Genomic DNA, 19,218 nt, shown 5'->3' on the forward strand with positions numbered 1-19,218 from the left:
AAATGGTCGAGTGGCCTACGTAGACAAGCGTCCTGGGTTTTAGAGGAAGGGGTGAAGTTGCGGGACGGGATGTATTAATGTTGCATCTCTCTCTACCACCCCCGACATCGACTATCCTCTCAGGGCCACTCCGCAATTGCTCTAATGCACCTCTAGTGCCGTGGACGAGTAAAACAGTTGTTCCCCCAACCCCGTACACTCGAAAAGATCCTCGGCTTATGTTAAAGAGGTATTGGTGCTCGGAGATTATCGGATTTAATAGGAATAGAAAATTTGTCTGATTCTGGATGAAAGGTCTTCAGTTATGTGATACCGAGGCAGCTCAATCGAACGGAAATTAATTACGATTATGAGTATTTTTGTGGAGGTTCAAGACTCTGTACTTGATTAACAGCTTAGCATCTCTTCACGTTGATGGAAAAATTGACGAGTCGTCGTTAATAGAATCATTTCGACGGTTTTCCTCATTTAACGTCATCTCTTTGAAATAACATCCGAGTGATATCATTTCGCTCAATGATTCCAGTCTCCAGCAACAGCACCGAGTGATTTCTCATCTCCAGCAAAATCAACTCGAGTGATAGAACTATTGATTTCAACTGTTTGTTGGACGCTCCACTCCACTGTAAAAAATATGATATCGCAGATCAGACTGGATTATTATTTTCCGGAAAATCGTTGTAACCGGAGCGGAGTGATACGCCAAAGTGAGCAAAACTCCCACCAAAGGAAAGACTGAAAAATCCCTTGTTAAAAAGCGATGAGAGGATCTGAAGCGGCTATTAGTGAATTCCCATGCATCATTCCATAAGTCCCGTCCAATTTCACTGTTTTACTCGGGTAATGTGAAAAAATAAAGTCACGAATATTGTTTGTATCCAACAACGGACCTTTGATTAATGTCAATACTGAAAATTCTGTATCTTCATGGTGCATTAAAAGCGTATGGGAAAATACATCATAGAAGTGGTCGAGAAGGGGGCTACAGTGTCCGATTCGGTGCATTGTGAAATAAGAGATGCGTAATACATCAAGCTTAGGGAGGGCATGTCGCCGGCAGCTTTGCCGTTGGACCACGAATCATAATTACATTGTACAACTCTACAAATCACCTGTCCAAGCCATATCTCTGTGTTTTTCGGTTGACTGAATAATACCGTTGTTATTATTTCGAATAAAATAATAGTGAGAATATCGTTCATGGGGGGAATAAAGTTTTTTTTTATTATTTAAAGTGTTCAAATCTGTACATAAAATTTATTTGTGAGGGGAAAAATCCTGCGGTGGAGAAAGGACTCAGTAAATTGTATTTATTAAAATAATATTGGATAGAGCGGGCAATTTTTTCGTAATAATTACTCTAGAGTTCTGTAGCCCTGTGTCAATAGTCATTATTCAATTCGCGGACAGAGATTCGGTGAAATATTTCAATTGACGACGATTATCCTTCGGGAAAGGGAAAGTCTGTCGAAAATTTATCTTCGTGCAGCCGTCAATAAAAACTATTCTCATGCACCGACTTCCTAGAATGTAACAGAACAAAATCGGTTCAATCTGAGATAGTGAGATTACAACTAAAATGATGATCGCTGATGGAAACTAATTTAAAGTGATTGATGGTGCTGAAGTTATTTTTCCTGAGTCGAGCGATTGAACTAGAGACCTATTATTTAATTCCAATATCGCGTGTGGAGGTTGGAATATTAAATTAGCTGGAATAATTTCCCACTATTTTCCTGATACATAGCTACCTCCTATCTTTCCCTGCTTTACTCTATGTTGAATCGTTGGGATTCTATGAGTGCACCAACTATCTCCACCTGAATCGTTCAGCCCAAGTCTCCGAGTGCCGATGGCTAGCGTGGATACATGTGTGAACAGCTACCGTTGCTCCTAAATAATTCATAGAACACGCGACACGAGTTTTATCCCGTTTATGGCTAGACAACTCTCGGCACGCCAACGGTATGACAATAAAAATCTTTTCATGCGGGAATAATCGTTTATTCGGAGATTGTGGATAAATTGATGAGATAGTACGTTATTCCCACGAATAAATTATGATTAACGTTCAGGATAATCAAGTAAGGTGGTCATTTATTTTATGTTTACATTTTTATCAATTCATAACTGTTTATATTACTGAGAAAAAATTATATTTCATGGATTATCTCTCTCTCTCTCTCTCTCTCTCTGGCGAAGTAAAAGTAATGTTAATCTGGCATTTGACAATTATATCCAAAAATTTTGAACATTGTGTCCATGAAATGAATTTTTTTTTTCGAACAGTGTTGCCCCCGGGATGATTCAATTCCCCTTGGTCAGCGTCCATTGACCCTGATCAATGTTGAAATTCCAATTATGCCGATGAAATTATCCATCAAGCTGGGCCGTTGTGTGCAACTATTGCCAAAATTTTAATTCAATCGAAGACAAAAAAACCTCGCAATTTGTATGCCACTGGATTTTTCATTATTAATCGATAATCACCGGGATACAATCAATGATTCCATTATAATTGAGTTGAAAAAAAAAAGTCAATCAACGAATGTACAAGGCACGATTTCTGGTTGAGGAGTATATAAGCCAGGACATTTCGCATTCACGATAAAAATGCCGGCAATTAATTAGAACGGCCCTTGGATAATTGCTTTTTACCCGCCCTGGATACTCGATGGTGATCGACGCGCTAGTTGAGAATAGAGGGGGTCGAGGGGAGGATCAGCGGCAAACCAGAGAGCTGCACGCCATCGGAATTGAGGGTGTGGTGGGGGGGAGGGGGCCGGGTGGTAACGGGGAGAGGGGCGGTAATAGAAAAAAATATGCACAGCCAAATTGGATGTCGGTTAAATGGACGTACCTGGGACGATGGATGTTAAAAAATCACGTGACCCAGGCTCAATGAATCTGCGGCTTGCCGCTGGAAAAAATAACGAAAAAGAACAATTAAAATCAATTAATTTTAGGGGGAGAATAGGGCTTTGTGAGGGAATTCAATGTGAGGGTTGGTTGATGGATTCTTAATGGGGAAATATCTATTATTGAGGTTATTGAAACTTTTTTTGTAATTTTGCACTGTAGGCATTGAGCAATTTTCGGAGGGAACTTCCAGTTATTCTTCAGGACATTTTCATCGAGTGACAATTTCACCGAGGGCCTGAGGGGTTTCATAACAGGTAACTCATGTTTTGATTTGCAAAATTAACTTATTTGTAAATTTTAAGAGTTTTTATTCAAAGGAGAAATATTTATTGCAGGAAAGAAATTCAATTGACAGACTGCACATTGATATAACTACTGAAATTTCTGGTAATTTTGTCAGGATAGAAATTAAAAATTTATAACACTGAAATATTAGTACATTAGTGCTCGGTAAAAATATCCATCCGATCTTTTAGAAATTTCTCTCGACACTGCTCCCAATTTCCCTTTAACACAGGAAAATTAAAAAATCAAATTGCGTTTTCATCCTGACACCTCAAATGAGGGCGGCATCAGGTGGGCTTTGCCGAATACCCAACCATCATTATCACGAGAGATGTATTCTCTTAGGACAGAGGAGTCTCCGATAACAGTGTAATTACTGGCTAAGCCATAATTAGTGAAGCATAATTAAAGCAGAACGAAAGATGAACGATATCGTCTGTCGCTCGTTAGCCGACAGTTTTGCTGTCTGTATTCCACTGGATTTCCTCATCACTGGCTTTCGCGTGGTGGATTCTTCTCCCTTTCCACCCTCTCTACACCCCTTTCCACTCTTAGCCACCGTTCATCGCTCCTCGTCCAGTTGCACAGTGACACTCTGCTCTCTGTCTCTTTGCAGCCTCGTCAGACCAGTCTCCGCAAACCTGGTAAAGAGCAGTTTTCATCATAGGTGTGCGGGATTCGATTTCAGTTTTCGCATCGTTAACTACAAAGCTTGAGTCATTTTGCTTCATATTCACGTGACAGCATCACCGAGGGTCTAGTATAATGTGGAGAAGTTGCGGGTGATGAGAAAAGCGACGACATCGAGATTGTCCAGTTGATAGGAACGTTATTTAATTACTTGAATTACGTTTTTTACACTCCGAGACATTTCAATGGCCAAAAAAATCATAAAAGTAATAATAAAAATAACAGACTAGAGACAAATAATTACAACACAATATTAAGAGACTATTTGACGTGAAAAATCCAAATATTTTTATTAATAATTGTCACAAAATTTCCGAATCTTTTGAAAACGTTGGGAAATCCGGCCACAATCCGAGTCCTCGGATCCCCTGACTTCATCACTCCAACTTCTCTTCATTACAAATACGGTCAAGCACGAAAGAATCCTTCTCCCCAATCTCCCAACGAAAACACCATTCACTCCAGCTCCCTTTGCACATCATTCCCGGAATTACCTCCGAATGAACCGGGAGACGACTCATCCCATCCAAAAAAACAACAAACGGGAAAGTAATCGTGGGAGCCGAGAAAAAAAAACGATTGCATAAGAACCCCGGTCAGAGTCGTCCGCGGATAACACCCAGCAATAAAAAGACAAAGACCACCCCAGGGGTGATAAAAATCAGCCGTACCAATTCACCAACGTATAACCAGGGGGTGAGAGATTTTCAAGCTTGTGCAGTGGAAAATTTCACGTGTGGAGCAAGCGGACTATCGAAGGAAGGGGGTGGGGAATTTACCCGTATTTTTCAGGATACGCGGGGGTAGTTGTACCCGGGAAAACGATCCCTCGATCGTAGACAATCCATCCTGAATGCGGTGAACATGGGACAGGCGTGGTTCCTGTGCCCGTTCTGGAAAATCGGCGGGCTTCAACGTGAAAAAAAAATGCTCGAGTCAAAAAAAATAAAATAAAATACGCGCATGGAGTTGGATGAGACTAACCACCCCCTGGTATGAGGGACAAAGTCGAGGGAATCCAAAAAACCACGGAGGGTTGTGGTGGTTGAAGGGGGGCGAGAAAGGGAAGATACAGTGACTTCTCGGAAGGGAGATCGCAGACAGGAGGGAGCTCCACCCCTTTTAGTGATCTTGGGCCATCTCGCCAGGTTCAAGCCACCCTCTCGCCCTCCCCTCTTTACTGGTGGTATTAACTGTCCTTTTATACATACTCACGGACTCTCACAGACTTCTGTGCCTTGGGGGGACACTGCTACGGTGATTCGACGACTTGCTGACGTTGCCCTGCCATTATTTCAACGCGAGAGATCATCATCCTTACTCGGAGTCTTCGGGGTGGCTTTCGGGTTGGCCAAGATGCCGCAGCAAATGGGGATTCGATATGCGTTTGGGGGTTATATATGGTCTATTTCGGTGGAACATGGGGGGTAGAATACGATTCTGGTGAATTTGTTTGAGTACTTCTGGTGGTATCTGTTTTTGCGCCGGTTGAGAACTCTTTGGATTTCAGGAAAGAGACATAAATGTTAGTTTTTAAACTATTAAATGATTCATGAAACAAAAACATATGAAGAATCGTCATTACTTTATTTCCATCTTGTCACTTGGTCTCAGGGAGTATTCACTGGAAATGTAAGGAACGTGAGCTTTTGTTATTTATAACCGAACTGTACATTCACCACTAAATAAGGGTGGCCCCTGCAGCCCTTCCCTCCACCCGTTGCTATAAACCTTGCGAATTGTTTGCAACTGATGTTCCTCTCCGTGCCACCTCGTCCCGCCTCGCAATCCGCTCTCATTTCCCTCCACCTTCCTCTAATGTTATTCAAGGATCTGGATTAAACCATGTACTTCCGGCATCTCGCATTTGCCATCGAACACCGGCTTTTCCCAACGCACACTTGTTCTTTGACAACGCGGAAATTTCCTTGCCCGTAAAATAATTCGTTCCAGGGTAACGCAAAAAGTGCCCAATTTTCATTGAATATTTTTTGCTCCGGATAGATAACCCCAGATAATGTCCGCATGAGATGAAAAAAAATCATGTCAGGATAATGGAAACGAATGTCAAACGAAAAAAAAGGAAGGAAAGAAAACATTCATCCAGTAGGAATTTCCCATAAAATGGATTCGGTATAGAAATCAATTGAAGTTATTGCGGAAAGCTGTAATCCCAGCCATATAGGTACTATTCCAATCTCGTGCCGCTTCTAAGCCGGGTTTACACAGCCTTTGTTAACAAAATCACACCAGCAGTGTTTGCCGCGAATAAAAAACCAAAAAAAGACAGTGAGTCTGTGTGAAAGAGCAAGAGCTCGTCGAAATACACAGTCGGTGGGGCGCTGAGGGGGGAGGGGGGCCCGGATCGTTGTATTGGAGCTGGGGAATATGTGAATTTGGAATTGCGTGCGTGGTGGGGTCGATGGGACGACTTAATTTAGCGTGGTCGTTTATCAATCGACATCGAATTTCGTGGGTTTTACCCTCTCGCCTCCCCTCTCTCATCGCTCGCCCTGAAAAACCCAAATGAATCAGTGGATGCAGTGGGACTGCGTTCAATCTTTCGAAAAAGTACATGGGAATTCAAATGATACGTAAATTTAGTGAGAGTGGAAGGAAAGACAGTCGATTGATTCGTAAATCGGAAATATATCAGGGGTGGTGATCACTGAAAAATAGGGTGGGCAGGAGAAGTTGGAAATTTTTTTTGTTTCGTTGCGGTGAATTTTTTTGGAGGATTTTTATAATTATCCGGTGGACAGTGCCACCCTCCTGATAATGACAATTTATTGAGCCGTGCAGTCGATAATCAACTGGAAAAATTTCGAAAATCGTCGAAACGGAAGGAGCTACACGACCTCGTGGAGTTGTGCTCCTCCAACTGTAGTATCGGGTCGACGCGCGGCCCACAAATTTACATCTATCTTTCTAATTTCGTTGGGCCAATCTGCATGTTGTTATGCCACTCCATGCTGAGGGGTTGGGAGGGTAGAAGAGGAAACGACGGTCCGTTAAAGCCGAGGTCGCTTAAATAAACTGTTCCCGTGAGACTGTCTATATTCCAGCTCTCTCTCTTACCAGTCCCCATTCTCCTCACCGCCACTTCATCCCTCACCCCCTTATTTCTACCTTTTTTATTGGTCTTTACAGTCTTTGCACTTGTCTCGACAGCCCTTGAATTCTTGCGATTTAACAATTGTGAATTCAATTGCCGGTGTTTCGAATGGGATAAAAAGTCAATGGCTGTTCCATGTTTGTTAATCAAATTTCCATTTCTTCTTTCGTCTGTCATCAACGACTTTCCCACGTCTGATTGTTTTATTATGGTGTTTTTCACTGCACTATCATCACATAAATAAAATTAACCTGAAAAAAATATTAAGTTATGTGATTGGAGACAGTAAGAGATAATTAGAGTAAATTTATCCATTTTTTTTTAGCAAAAATTGCGGATTTGACAAAGTTTACTGTCATATGAATTCCTTCCCATCAAAATTTATTTAAAAAATTATCCTAATTTATTCAGAATGAATAAATTATGATAAAAATCGCACCTCAGCGGTGTCTCGTTTTACTCGTTCGCAAGTGCTGTTATTGGATACTGCTAACTTAATTTTTTCCTATCGTTCAATTACTCTCTTCCTCTTCATCATTGATTTATTCACACCCGGAGCACTTTCTTTTCTGAAAAAACCCTACGACAAGCCATTGTGTTGCAAAATCCTCGGGCGAATCCTCACAGTCCCGTGTAATCTTACCGATTCATCCCGCCTTTTCCCCCTTTATCTTTCAGAAAACGGGCTTCCCGTTGAGGAACAGACTGGCCAGATAAACTGCGAAACGAAAAGCTGGGCTTGTAGATCCGGCCATTACCAAGGGTGGCTCCCCCTTCTGCCCTAGGTGCCGGAGGATTACAAAGGCATTAGGGATTGGTGATAGGACTTCACTCGGACACCGATGACACGTCTTACGGTCCCGCAAAAGAACGAAATAAAAAAGTTCAAAAACCCCATCACACATACCATCTAGAGTGCTGAGCTTCTACACTCTTTGATTCTCATCAAAAGCCATCACTCATCCCGAATGACTCCTTATCTGCCATTTTTTTCTGCATAAAAACAATATTTTTATCTCTCCAAACTATTTTACTATTGCATTGGTTACTTTTAATTGTAAGGAAGTATGTAATCGATCTATTGATTTGATCAGTATAATTTCAAGGCTTACGTCGGACTCTTCCATTGGTCCGCATCACAATTCTCGTCAATTCATAGTTATGGAGAGGCGAGAAAATTTCGGTAGTCAACTGGTATATTATTCCTCTTTATTATTATTATTATTATTACGGATATCGATTTGTCTCCCACTACATAATGAAAATCATTTCATCCCTGTCCCATCTCCCCTCATCACAATCACCGAAACCCAAAAGTCCAGCATCAGCATAACCAAGGCTTCCTCAAACTGTCTTCAGCTCTTCCTCGGGACTTGCGTTTATCACCAGTAACGACAGAACCCACCATGTCAGCGTCGTGGCATGATGGCAAACAATGCATCGTTAATTGCATCAGGCCTCAAATCTAGCCCCCGAGCGGTGTACGAGATGGAGACCCACTAGCGCACCTCGATGAATCGCTTTGCCTCGAAATTTCTCCCACGTGACCACACGGGGTACCCACCCGTCTCCACGGCAATCGGGCGTCTTCCACATCCTCCTCCGCACAACCCCCTCGAAACTCCTCCTACCCTCCTGTACGTGCTGCCTCATGCTCTTCATCATCAAACTCTTGGGGCACACACAGCCGCCGAAATTTCAATGTGTGCGTTTGGAAATCTGCTTGACGAACGTGTATGCCGGGTGTAACGGTGCGCCTCGTCGGTGGACCGTCGACAAAATGGCGGTAATAAGGGGTGTCAGGAAAATGGCCGCTCTGATGAAGCCTGAATCGCGGCATTATGGGAACTGATTGCACAAAACTGTGCAGCAACGGAGTGAGGGGATGAAGGGAGTGAGAGTGAATGGGTGGCAGTGGGTGTGGGGGAGGAGTGAGGGGGTAACTGGGTTGCAAAATACCGAGGGAATTGAGAGACGGTGAATCCAGCTGAATTGCGAGAAGAGTGAGACGGAGGGATGATACGTCCAGAGGACGGGGCTACTGTGAGGGACCAAGTGATGAGGGATGGGATGAACGGAGGGGGAGGGAAGGTATGCGGTCACGTACTGCCAGGAGCGCAGAAAGGGTACAACCACTGTCCCTGAAGGAAGGGAAAGGGGGATTATAGAGTTAGTTAGCGATGTGTGATGCTGTGACGCTTGCACGGGTGGAGAGAGGTGAGGAATTGGGGGGTTGCATTGCCAGGGAAAGGGTGGGGAGGGGATGAAGAGATGGTGTAGGTTAGGAATGCTAAATTGTCCCGGGGATCACGTCGAATTACCTGGTAAATTATTATCCGATTAGGGAGGTACCGTTGATTTACTGAGATTCAAAATTTCATCGTGACTTGGAATAACGATGAAGCTGTGTCACACTTGGGTGGTGGGTGGATGGGGGTGATTGAATTGACAGGGGAGGGGGATGATTGGTAGGTGAAATTTTGGGGGTCGAAAAGATCTGGTCTAATGACATATCATAGGGCAATATAATTTTTTTTTATCCGAAGGACTTGTCAGATTTCCTGTTCAGATTTTCTAGCCTCCATTTTTTATTTAATTCCCAGTAAACAGTGATATTTTTGAACGAATAAATTTTTTTGTACTGTCCTCTTACAGAAATGAATAAGGGCAATCCTTTGAGAGAGAGGATTCGTCGAAATAGATGACAATTGCAATGAAATGTTGTGAATTAGGTGCTCGGTATATTTTATACCACTTTCATCTTATGGTCGTGGAATTGAAAAATTCATTCGTCTGGTGGAGGTCTCAATAATTCAGAACTCGCGTGACTCCTGGGGGTGGATAAACGTACTTGTTCTGGTGGAATTAATATTTCAGGGGAACAACAAATGGTGCTTGCTCACGTTCTCCGGCGAGGAAGGGCTGAGGGTGAGGAAATGGATGTGAAGTGTCTCAAATGATTTCAGGTGTGTCAAATAATCCTCCACTTATTATACATCGTTTACGAAGAAATATATACTTCTGTCGTGTCGGGGCTGTATCGGCCTATAATTGCGACGACCGTCGTGATGCAACTTCAATATTCTCAGTTCATGCATCTGAAAATCGAAGGAAATATTCCAATAAATAATTCACTCGGTTTACAGTAGTGATCCATACAGAAGAATAGTATAAATGGAGCAAATTTTATGTCTGATGTTAAAAATATATGATTAATTCATGCTGAGAGAATTTATACATGCGGAATACATTTGCATAAAATAATTTCACTCAAATTCTTGCTCCAAGGAAATTAGTGCCGCATAAATAAATTCTCTTGCTGCAACTCATTTGTGTTGCGCTGTTAAATATTTTTGACTGTACTCCCGGTGGACTTCTTAAATAATTCTACTAAAAATTCAAAATTTCACTAATTAAATTCATACACATCACAAAAAATTGGCAAATTAATTCTTTGAGTTTGGGATACAATTTTTTCATGGAATTTTAGATTCGTGATAATAAGCTCTTCCATATGGTGATATGAATTGATTTGTGGTTGAGATAGTAACTTGTGAACTTGATACAGGCGGCACGAAATTGGAAACGATCCAGATGACGGCTTCATAGCAGGGTGGGGTTGTCAGAGACCCCATATACGTCATGAATGAGATTCGTGCACCAACCACCTCGAAAATCGTGAGGGGAAAAGGTATCACAGTCACTTCGGAATTCACTTCCTTGACTTCTCTGATGTGATCGAAAATCATGTTCAGTGGTGCGACCCGATTCCGATCATTATCGATCTGCGCAATATAAATTCATTCATTAAATAATATTCAGTCAGTTCAATAACTTTTACCAAGTGCTTCATAATTTTAACTGGACCCTCGTGACTCACGTGATGTTTATGAGAATTCATCGCTCGTCGTGGAATTATTTTTTTATATTTCATACCAATTGTACCTCCTATAGAGGGGCCTTATTACCTCAAAGAATACTCCAACAACTGCTAATCCGTCGGAGTGCCTCAGGGCCTGCTCGAAGGAGCCGTAGGATCTCTTCCAGTGGACCATGTGCATCTCCAAGGGGAAACTGGGAAACGAAAGAAGAGAAATAGTTTCTTCTAGTCAAACAATGTGATGAGGGTGCTCGAGGGAGGTAACTGTGGATAAAAAAAATTTGGCAATGACCTAGAGCCGTCAGCGGTGTGCTCACTTCCGACTGAGTTGTCCTCACCCCAATGAAAATGTAATTGCGTGAATATGTACTCGCTGTGGAGGGGACCACCAATAATGTAAGGTATCGCATTCGGAGGCCAAAACGCAGACAATGTCACTGGAAATAAAAACAAATTTTCTTTTCCCAAAATAACATTAGATTCTACAAACAAATACGAGGACATAATTCCCAATGTTGAAGGAATTGTTAATTACTTGAGATAGAGAGGTTTGATAATTGTCGATTGCAAGAATTTAAGGGAAGTTCTGATACTGCCATGAGAATTTTTCCAGTCACATTTATATTTATTTACTTTACAGTTGACTTCGTGCATTTGATTCTCTACTCACACGTATGGCCATTATTAGAAATCGTCATATTTTCAGGTGCATCATCAAACCCCACCCACCTAAGTGGCGATGCATCCGCGACATATCGGAAATAGTCGGGATTCAGATTGATGGGGGATTGCCTGTATCTGTTGCAGATCGGGAAATCATCTTTCCACGAGTCTGGATCCGTATAATCGAATCCGGGTGTGTCGCGTGTCCACTTCAGCAGTCCCACAGCTCCGAGAAAAAAAAATAAATCGCATGGCTGTATTGTCCATATAACTTTTGAAAATACTTATTACATAATCACTTAGCTGCCCATGGAATTCCATTCTTTTCCTATCAATTAGCGGGATTTTAGTAATATCTCCATGGAGTTATCGAAAAATTTTACCTTTAGTAACCACCACAGCGTACAGCAACATAACCAAAGTAGTGATCATCCACCAGAACATGATGAAGAGTTCGGAGTAAATTTATCGATAAAAGCCTCTCGGTAATTCTTAATTGCAGTCCCTTTGATACAAGGAGAGTGCAATATTAACTTGAAATTTACTCCAACCTTCAATCAGAGTTGTATCGCAGCAACAGCTGGGCTGAAGTGCTGCAGGAAGTCGTAAAAATTTAATCTCAGAACAATTTACGATCAATGCAATGGTATATTAACCTGTCAGTCATAAATGCTATTCAATTTGTTAACTACATACTTGGAAAAGGTTGAATTTCACGGGATACTCTCACTATCCATTTCCTATTCACACAGGAATGATGTGAAAAATGGGGAAAAAAAAATACTTTTACTTCCTCTCATCGCCACTTTCGAGAGATTCAACGACGCTTGGCTGATATTACGAGTATTCTCATTGACAAAATCTCGGGGAGATCGCTGTGAGGGGCCTGAAGGGTTTGCGGGAGTGAAGGGTCCAATCGCGAATGCAATATCTTCCGCTGGTTTTCACTCGACAAACCTCTTTGAAAAAACACTGACTGTGATTTCATCGCGCTCGCTTAATTCCTCGAAAACGTTGATGTTGATCTTGCTCATGCCGAAAAGGGAAAAGGGTTGGGAAAACGTCTTGGGGGTCGCCGGAGTGAATAAAAATATTCGGCCTCTTGATCACTTGAGCGTCCAGAAATCATTCCGGGGATGTGGAGGACCACTCAGGGGGTATATGGAAATTTTTGGTGATTAACATTTCATGAATGTCTCGGGTAATTGCAGCTGAAGATGGTTTTAATGATAATTAATTTTTATTAATAACGATTATAAGGATAACGTTATCAATATTCGTCCTACGGTTGGTCCCATACTTCATATATTTTTTAAGGAAAAATTATTCATTATAAATATAACAATTGGGTTAATATACATTTGATGGTCAGTGACTAATTACCGAAGTTATCCAATTAATAGGAATACGAGAGAACAGTGGAGAGGAAAGAGGCGGCCAGAGTGTTGTTTAAATTCAATGAAATCATTGAGACTTCGGAGGGGAGGTTTTGTTAGTTTCAACATTTTCACTTCTCTGGCGCATTCATATTCTCATTGGGCTGCCGTTAATGGTGCTGGGCAAGCATGGTCGGCTTTTGAAACCTCAACCTTGGTCGCTAATGAGTGCCCATTGAGGCGAGAGACAATGCCCGGCCATCTTTTTCATTGTATTAATTAACAGTGATATTACGGGAAGGGGGGCTGGAAAACAAGCGTAAATGAGCTGGCGGTCGGCCATTAGTTGGCTTTTTTCCACTCTCGTCTGTCGGTGGGAATGTATTTCATCAAGTGTCGATCGTTATTGAGGGGCAAAAATCGTGCTCTCATTTTGCCTTGAGTTACAGCTTGCGTGAGTAGCCAACATTCGCCGAGTTGAATTTTTCTTATATTTGCGTGATGATGAGGTACAATCAGAGGTACTTTGAAATCCTCTGGGACAACTCACACGTCATAGGAGATTTTAAAAATACTTTTTACACTCACAAAGATATAAAAATGAAATATTTTTCACAAATAAATATTTCTTCGAGAATCTCTCTATCAATTTTCATCGTAAAATAATCATCATCACATTCATAATACCTCGACTGATATTTCCACCGCAAAAGAAATATCCGGAATTATTCAGTGGAGAAAATATGTCCTGCTCTAGCGTTATTAATTAATGCAGACGGTAGACGCAAAGGGCATTTGAAGTAGCACTAAGCAAACATCAAAGAGTACCAATGCAACTTCCATTGAGCTTGCAAGCAAAGTATGCTCAGTGAATTAAACGCCATTAACAATAATTCATTATTACTCACATTCTTTTTTAGGTGTTTGGGTTTTATGAAAGGGAAATTATCATTTGTTGGACTTACACATTTGCCGTTTCACTCGGTATCATCCGAAATTGGATAAATGATACTGCTGCTCGTTGTAGTTGTCTTGCTTAATGTAACAGACAACACAGCACACACTCGCTCTAACACCTCACCGATTTTCACCGTTGATGGCTGCCCAATGGTTTCATTAACGAGATTCGTGAAATCGGTGTTTATTGATGGACATAGCTTCTTATTTTGGGGATTGGAGTTTCGTTCGGGTGCAAAAATAACCTTTTCGGTGGTTACAAACGAAGAATTATAGTCCTTCCCCCAGGGAAAAGTGATTTTACACTTTTCCTGCAGATTAAAATACTAGAAAAACGTAGAGAATCAAATTTAGTTTTGATTATCATACTTTTGTTCTGTAAGACATGAAAAATGATCTTCAAATACCTAACGACATTCATTATTCCGCTTGATGAGAATATTTGCCTTGAACAACAGCTAATTAGATCACAACAATTTTCCAAAAACTAATGAATTAATTAACTCGGATTTAACACATCAAGGATATCGTGAAATTTGAATCAACGGGTTGGAATATCATCTGAAGGAGACTGCCGAATAAGGTGACGAGAAGAGGGGGGAGGAATGGGGAGGGGGGAAACAGCAATGTCATTGATACCAGGGGTTATGATAGTCGTTGGTGGTCGAGACAAGCGAGAAGGACTGCCGTGTACTACTGCGGTAATTGGCACTAATTGCGTCCTTTAATTATTGTACTCCAACTTTAAACCACTGGTACGGACTCGAGACTGGCAAGATCTGGGATACCAGGCTGCGATGAATGCACCGGGGATATTCGCCAAACGATGAATTTCGTGGAAAAACAATATCCCCAGCGATAGATGAATTTTTAATTAATACATTCCGATGAAAATATTCCATTACATGTGTGAAATTGTTGTTGATGTGGATGTCTATGGAGTTCAAACTAATTCGAAGTCCTTCGGCAGTAATTAAAGCCAAACATTCAACGGAATTCCGTGAACATTCCGCAGTTGAAGTGCTTTTATTCGGCAGAATGTTAATAATAGTGATACAGTTTAAATAACAAGATCTGTCTGTGTAATCGCTGCAGGTATTTGGATAAATTAAGTTCATTTGAATAACGAAATATCCCCGACAAAATACGTCCGCTGGTATTTTTTCCGCACGCAATATCACCCGTTAAATTTTCTGATTTTCATCTGAATGAATTTCTCAGTTAACGTTCAATTTGATACAATTTTATAGAATAATTTTTATCAAAAATTCGTCTCCATGTGGGATTATTTCAAAACTTGTCCGATCATAAATTCGGCATTTCATCCACCCTAAACCGAAGCAGTTATAGGTACCGAGCGTGAATACTCTAACCATTAAATCGCGAACTATTTACTACCGGCTATCGTGCTTTTGGAACTGCTACCAGAGTAGTTGATACGTTAGAAGTCCAACGATCACTAAAGGGGGTGAGAAAATAAGCACCGTGAGCACATAATGCTGAGAGCCGGATAGAGTGAATGGTAGGAGGAACGGTAATCCGGCAAAGGTGGACGCGAGAGGGAAGTCGGTGGGCTGCAGGAATAGAGTTTTCGGTGCGAGTGGTATGCGCCCAACTATTTCTCCAACGTGTACTCTACGCCTATCCCCAGATTCTATCTGTTCGATGCTGGCCGTTATAATTTATCGAGGCATGCCGAGTATCCAGCTCGGTTTATAGTTTAATAACGAGGAGAGAGCGTTTGGCGCACTCAGTGATAAGGCAGTACTAACGATCAGACTCGTATCGCCGCGTCAAAATCCTCTGCGGGGATGAAAACTGGATGCGACTCAAATTTCACTATTTATTGTCCTCTGTGGGTCATATTTGAATCTCCCGCCTCGAATATGACCCTGCGGCGATGAGTATTTATCGATAAATGAGGAATCAGTCTTATTTATAAAGCGAACACGAATGGTGAGGGTAGCATTCGATTAAGTGACTTAAATCGAGAGTCGGCGGAACCATGGCGAGCCCAGTACTGCCTGCGTTATACATTAGGCCGGTAAATCCGACTCGTAGAATTTTCATTCATTCATAACTGTGGAACAGGGCCAACTAACCGCTAATTACAACAAATTGAGAACTACTATTTTCCAAGCTCTCTTCCCTCTTTTCTCTCATCATCTACCTCTCATTCTTCACTCCAACAACAACATAAACAATAAATGGAGGTCGCGTATAGATCGTGTGCACACCCGAGGGTACGAAATAATATTGGAATAATATCTTGCGATCTTGCTTAATTGGGGACAGTCCGCAGTTACGTCAACTTATAATGAGTTGTACTTGTTAGCGTTACGATTGAGATGGGTGAATAGGGGGTGGGAGTGAGGTGGCCGGGGGAGGGAGAGGGGGAGGAAGTATGAGAGTACGGGAAAAGGGATGAAGCGAATGAGAATGAGAAGATGACGATGCAGAGAGGGATGAGGGGACAGTTGAATCTCGTGCTGAAGGAGGGAGACAGATGGTTGGGCAATGGTGGTGCGAGTGGGATGACAGAGAATACGAGATAATGAGAGTGCCAGAGGGCGGGGGGGGGGATGAGGGGGCTAGGGCGGCTGGAGGGATACCAGGCTGAGTCAAATTAAACAGTTGCAAACGATCTCCATTAACGGGGGACCTGTGGGCCGATGCCTTTCATACACGAGACGCTGGCATTTGGCGACGTCGTTGAGACACGGGCTTTCAAAACCCAACACTCTAACGAATCTCAAAGTTACGGACAACTGTTAATGATTTTTTATGTTTCACGTTTATTGAGATGAACTTGAGAACTTTCGTCTGAATTTTTTTCGTGAAAAAATGGGGGGAATTCGAGGGAGTTTTACTAGTCCAGGGTTGGAAGGGACATTGGGGGATGAATTCATATTTTTTGGGAACATTGAGGTCTACTGGTTTGTGTTGTTGAATAAATTCTGGTTGAATTAAAATAATATCATTGATGTGGAAAAACGTTGATATCAGCCGATGGCCATGAGATAATCGAAACACTGTTCTGCAGCAAATGCAGGGATGGTCATTTGGAGGCGGTCTGGGTTTTTTTGGGGAACGGAATTCAACTGGAACTATAGCAGTTGCTTGCAATGTACGGTAGGCCATTATTATCACCCAGTGGCCGACCCTCGATATTGAATACCTGATGAATTTAGGATAGTTTTGGAGTATCTGCTGAACATCGCAGATTACCACCATCCATACTTTGTGCATACCGGGTTTAATTAATTATGGGAGATTATTATTACGGAAGTATGTGTTACTGGGGAATTGTTGAAGAATTCAGTAGCAATACCTCGGTTTCGATGATCTAGGATAGTTTCAAATAATTTTGGTATCTCTACTGTGCGAAATCTTCGGTGAATTATTACAGTGAATAATTACAATTATCACAATTCAATGTATTGGAATGAATTCTATTAATTACTGTCATTTGCACTTGATTCTCATCCTTTTTACTCGGCTTTTTGGGTCAAACTAAAATTTATGGCACGAGAGGTTCAGCAAATGCTCTTCCATTTTTTCCTGTAACTCAATTTCCCTGGAAATACATGATCTCCTGTTATTCTGAATTAACCAAGCGATCGAATGGGATCGGCTCGATGAGTTGATATCGACTTTTACCACAAGGTTTTCCGTGAAAGCCGAGTGGCCACGTGGAAGTTCAAAGCAAAAGACAACCGTACGTTGCGATGAGCGTTGACTGTATCCAATAGGACGTTTTATATCCCAAAAGGTTCGATACGTTTCGTAACCGAATGAAAACGATAGATCCACTCATCTATTCGATACCTATACCACGTATCAAGCATTCCTCAACAATGCATAATTAAGGACGTCGAAAGCCCCTTTAATCCTGTCGTCGTGTTTGCGTTTTCTCGGTGGCCACCCAGTAACGCTGGACCTTTGACCCGACCAACGAAATTACTCTCGTTCTCATCGTATCATCCCTCTATTCTATCACCCACACCCCCTGGCTGCTCGGGTTTCTTCTATCCGTCGGTGACCTGTTCCATCAAACGATCAAATAGCCGTTTCGCCTTCGACACGAATGGGGCTGCACGGAGAGAAATTCTCTGTATTAAAATTTACCTTTGAATTCCCACGATTTGGTAGCATATTGATGGGAACAAAAAATCCTCTCATCTGGAATAAAATTCGATAATTATGTAGTAATTGTCATGAACTGGCCCGGACAGAAATTATGAGACGATGAACCCCGCTATAATTTTAGAAAACATTTCTGTCCGAGTATTATTGAAATAATGTAAATTACCTGACGTTGAGCTTCAGCTCCGGGAAAAATATTTTATATCTTCTAGTTAAATATTTCCAGTCATAATTTCATAAATCATGGTAAAGAGTCGCAGCGCAAAAATAAATTTGATCAAATAAAAAGACCAATTAATGAAAATCTGATAAACTGTGAAGGCAGATAATTCCTAGTACAAATTCATACCCATCATTGTCAGTGTCTGCTGCATTGGAAATTAAATCCTCCCGAAAAAGACCGCAAATTAAATGGTTGGGCATCAATATTTTTGTGAGGTGTCTTAAGTGAATGATTAACATTTCATCAGGCTTTTAGGTATTTCATAAATTAGCCAGTAGTCGAGAGAATACACGAGATTGGTCTTAATTTAGATAAAATCCTTTTTATCCACGGGGATAAAAATTCAGTAGCAATTACCCAATCATTTGGTAATCATGTGTTTTGTCCGGTTCCCGAAAATTATCGAACTGTTAGATAATTTTTACCGAACAGTTGCCGACGGCCAGGAGTTCGTTCAGCTCTCAATTAAATGTTTAAAATTTCAGAATGCTTTTAGATGAACGACGAATTGTCAAGTAGCGAAGAGAAAGCGCGAAATCCCCTCGATATCTCGGACTTTCATAACCCGAATATTGCCAACTGCGGTAGTGTCGGTGAGAGGGATGCACGTTGGTGCTGTCGGGTGAGAACTAATGAAATATGGGAAAGCTTTTAGCTTTTAGCGAACGTCTGATATATCCGAAATACTCCTGGCAATGGAGATTTCACTCCGTAATTGATGCATCGGTTTTTCGTAATCATGATAAACAATAAATAGATTCAACCAATAAAATTTAATCAGTGGCGAATGCTATCCATTCACTCATTGTTCATTATATTCTTAACATTCCCCCAATCGGCCAAAACTATTTCAGGTATTTTGGCGGATGTGAGTGGCTACATTTACACCCGGAAACTGGGTAACGTGGAGTGACGTTACTCGTCTGGCCGATGGCAGTACTTAAGTATTCCTAAGTAAATT

At 41.5% G+C, this 19,218-nt stretch overlaps 1 protein-coding gene across 2 annotated transcripts in view; it reads right to left on the reverse strand.

Moving 5' to 3' along the window:
• Positions 1-7,933: 7,933 nt before the first annotated feature.
• LOC135161204 (carbonic anhydrase 2-like) overlaps positions 7,934-19,218 on the reverse strand; it is a 58,539-nt gene continuing 47,254 nt past the window's right edge. The window contains exons 1-8 of one of the 2 annotated variants that reach the window (XM_064118571.1): positions 13,897-14,106; positions 11,939-12,148; positions 11,563-11,781; positions 11,185-11,329; positions 10,981-11,086; positions 10,564-10,797; positions 8,125-10,110; positions 7,934-8,005 (exon numbers count right to left, since the gene is read on the reverse strand). In XM_064118571.1, the coding sequence (XP_063974641.1) occupies positions 10,003-10,110; positions 10,564-10,797; positions 10,981-11,086; positions 11,185-11,329; positions 11,563-11,781; positions 11,939-11,999 (873 nt within the window). In that variant the 5' untranslated portion in view covers positions 12,000-12,148; positions 13,897-14,106 and the 3' untranslated portion in view covers positions 7,934-8,005; positions 8,125-10,002. Of the gene's footprint in view, positions 8,006-8,124; positions 10,111-10,563; positions 10,798-10,980; positions 11,087-11,184; positions 11,330-11,562; positions 11,782-11,938; positions 12,149-13,896; positions 14,107-19,218 lie in introns of those variants that run through there. The other variant, XM_064118569.1, reaches the window with a different exon arrangement.

Source organism: Diachasmimorpha longicaudata, chromosome 4 (assembly GCF_034640455.1).
Source record: "Diachasmimorpha longicaudata isolate KC_UGA_2023 chromosome 4, iyDiaLong2, whole genome shotgun sequence".
Classification (NCBI taxonomy): Eukaryota; Metazoa; Arthropoda; class Insecta; order Hymenoptera; family Braconidae; genus Diachasmimorpha; species Diachasmimorpha longicaudata.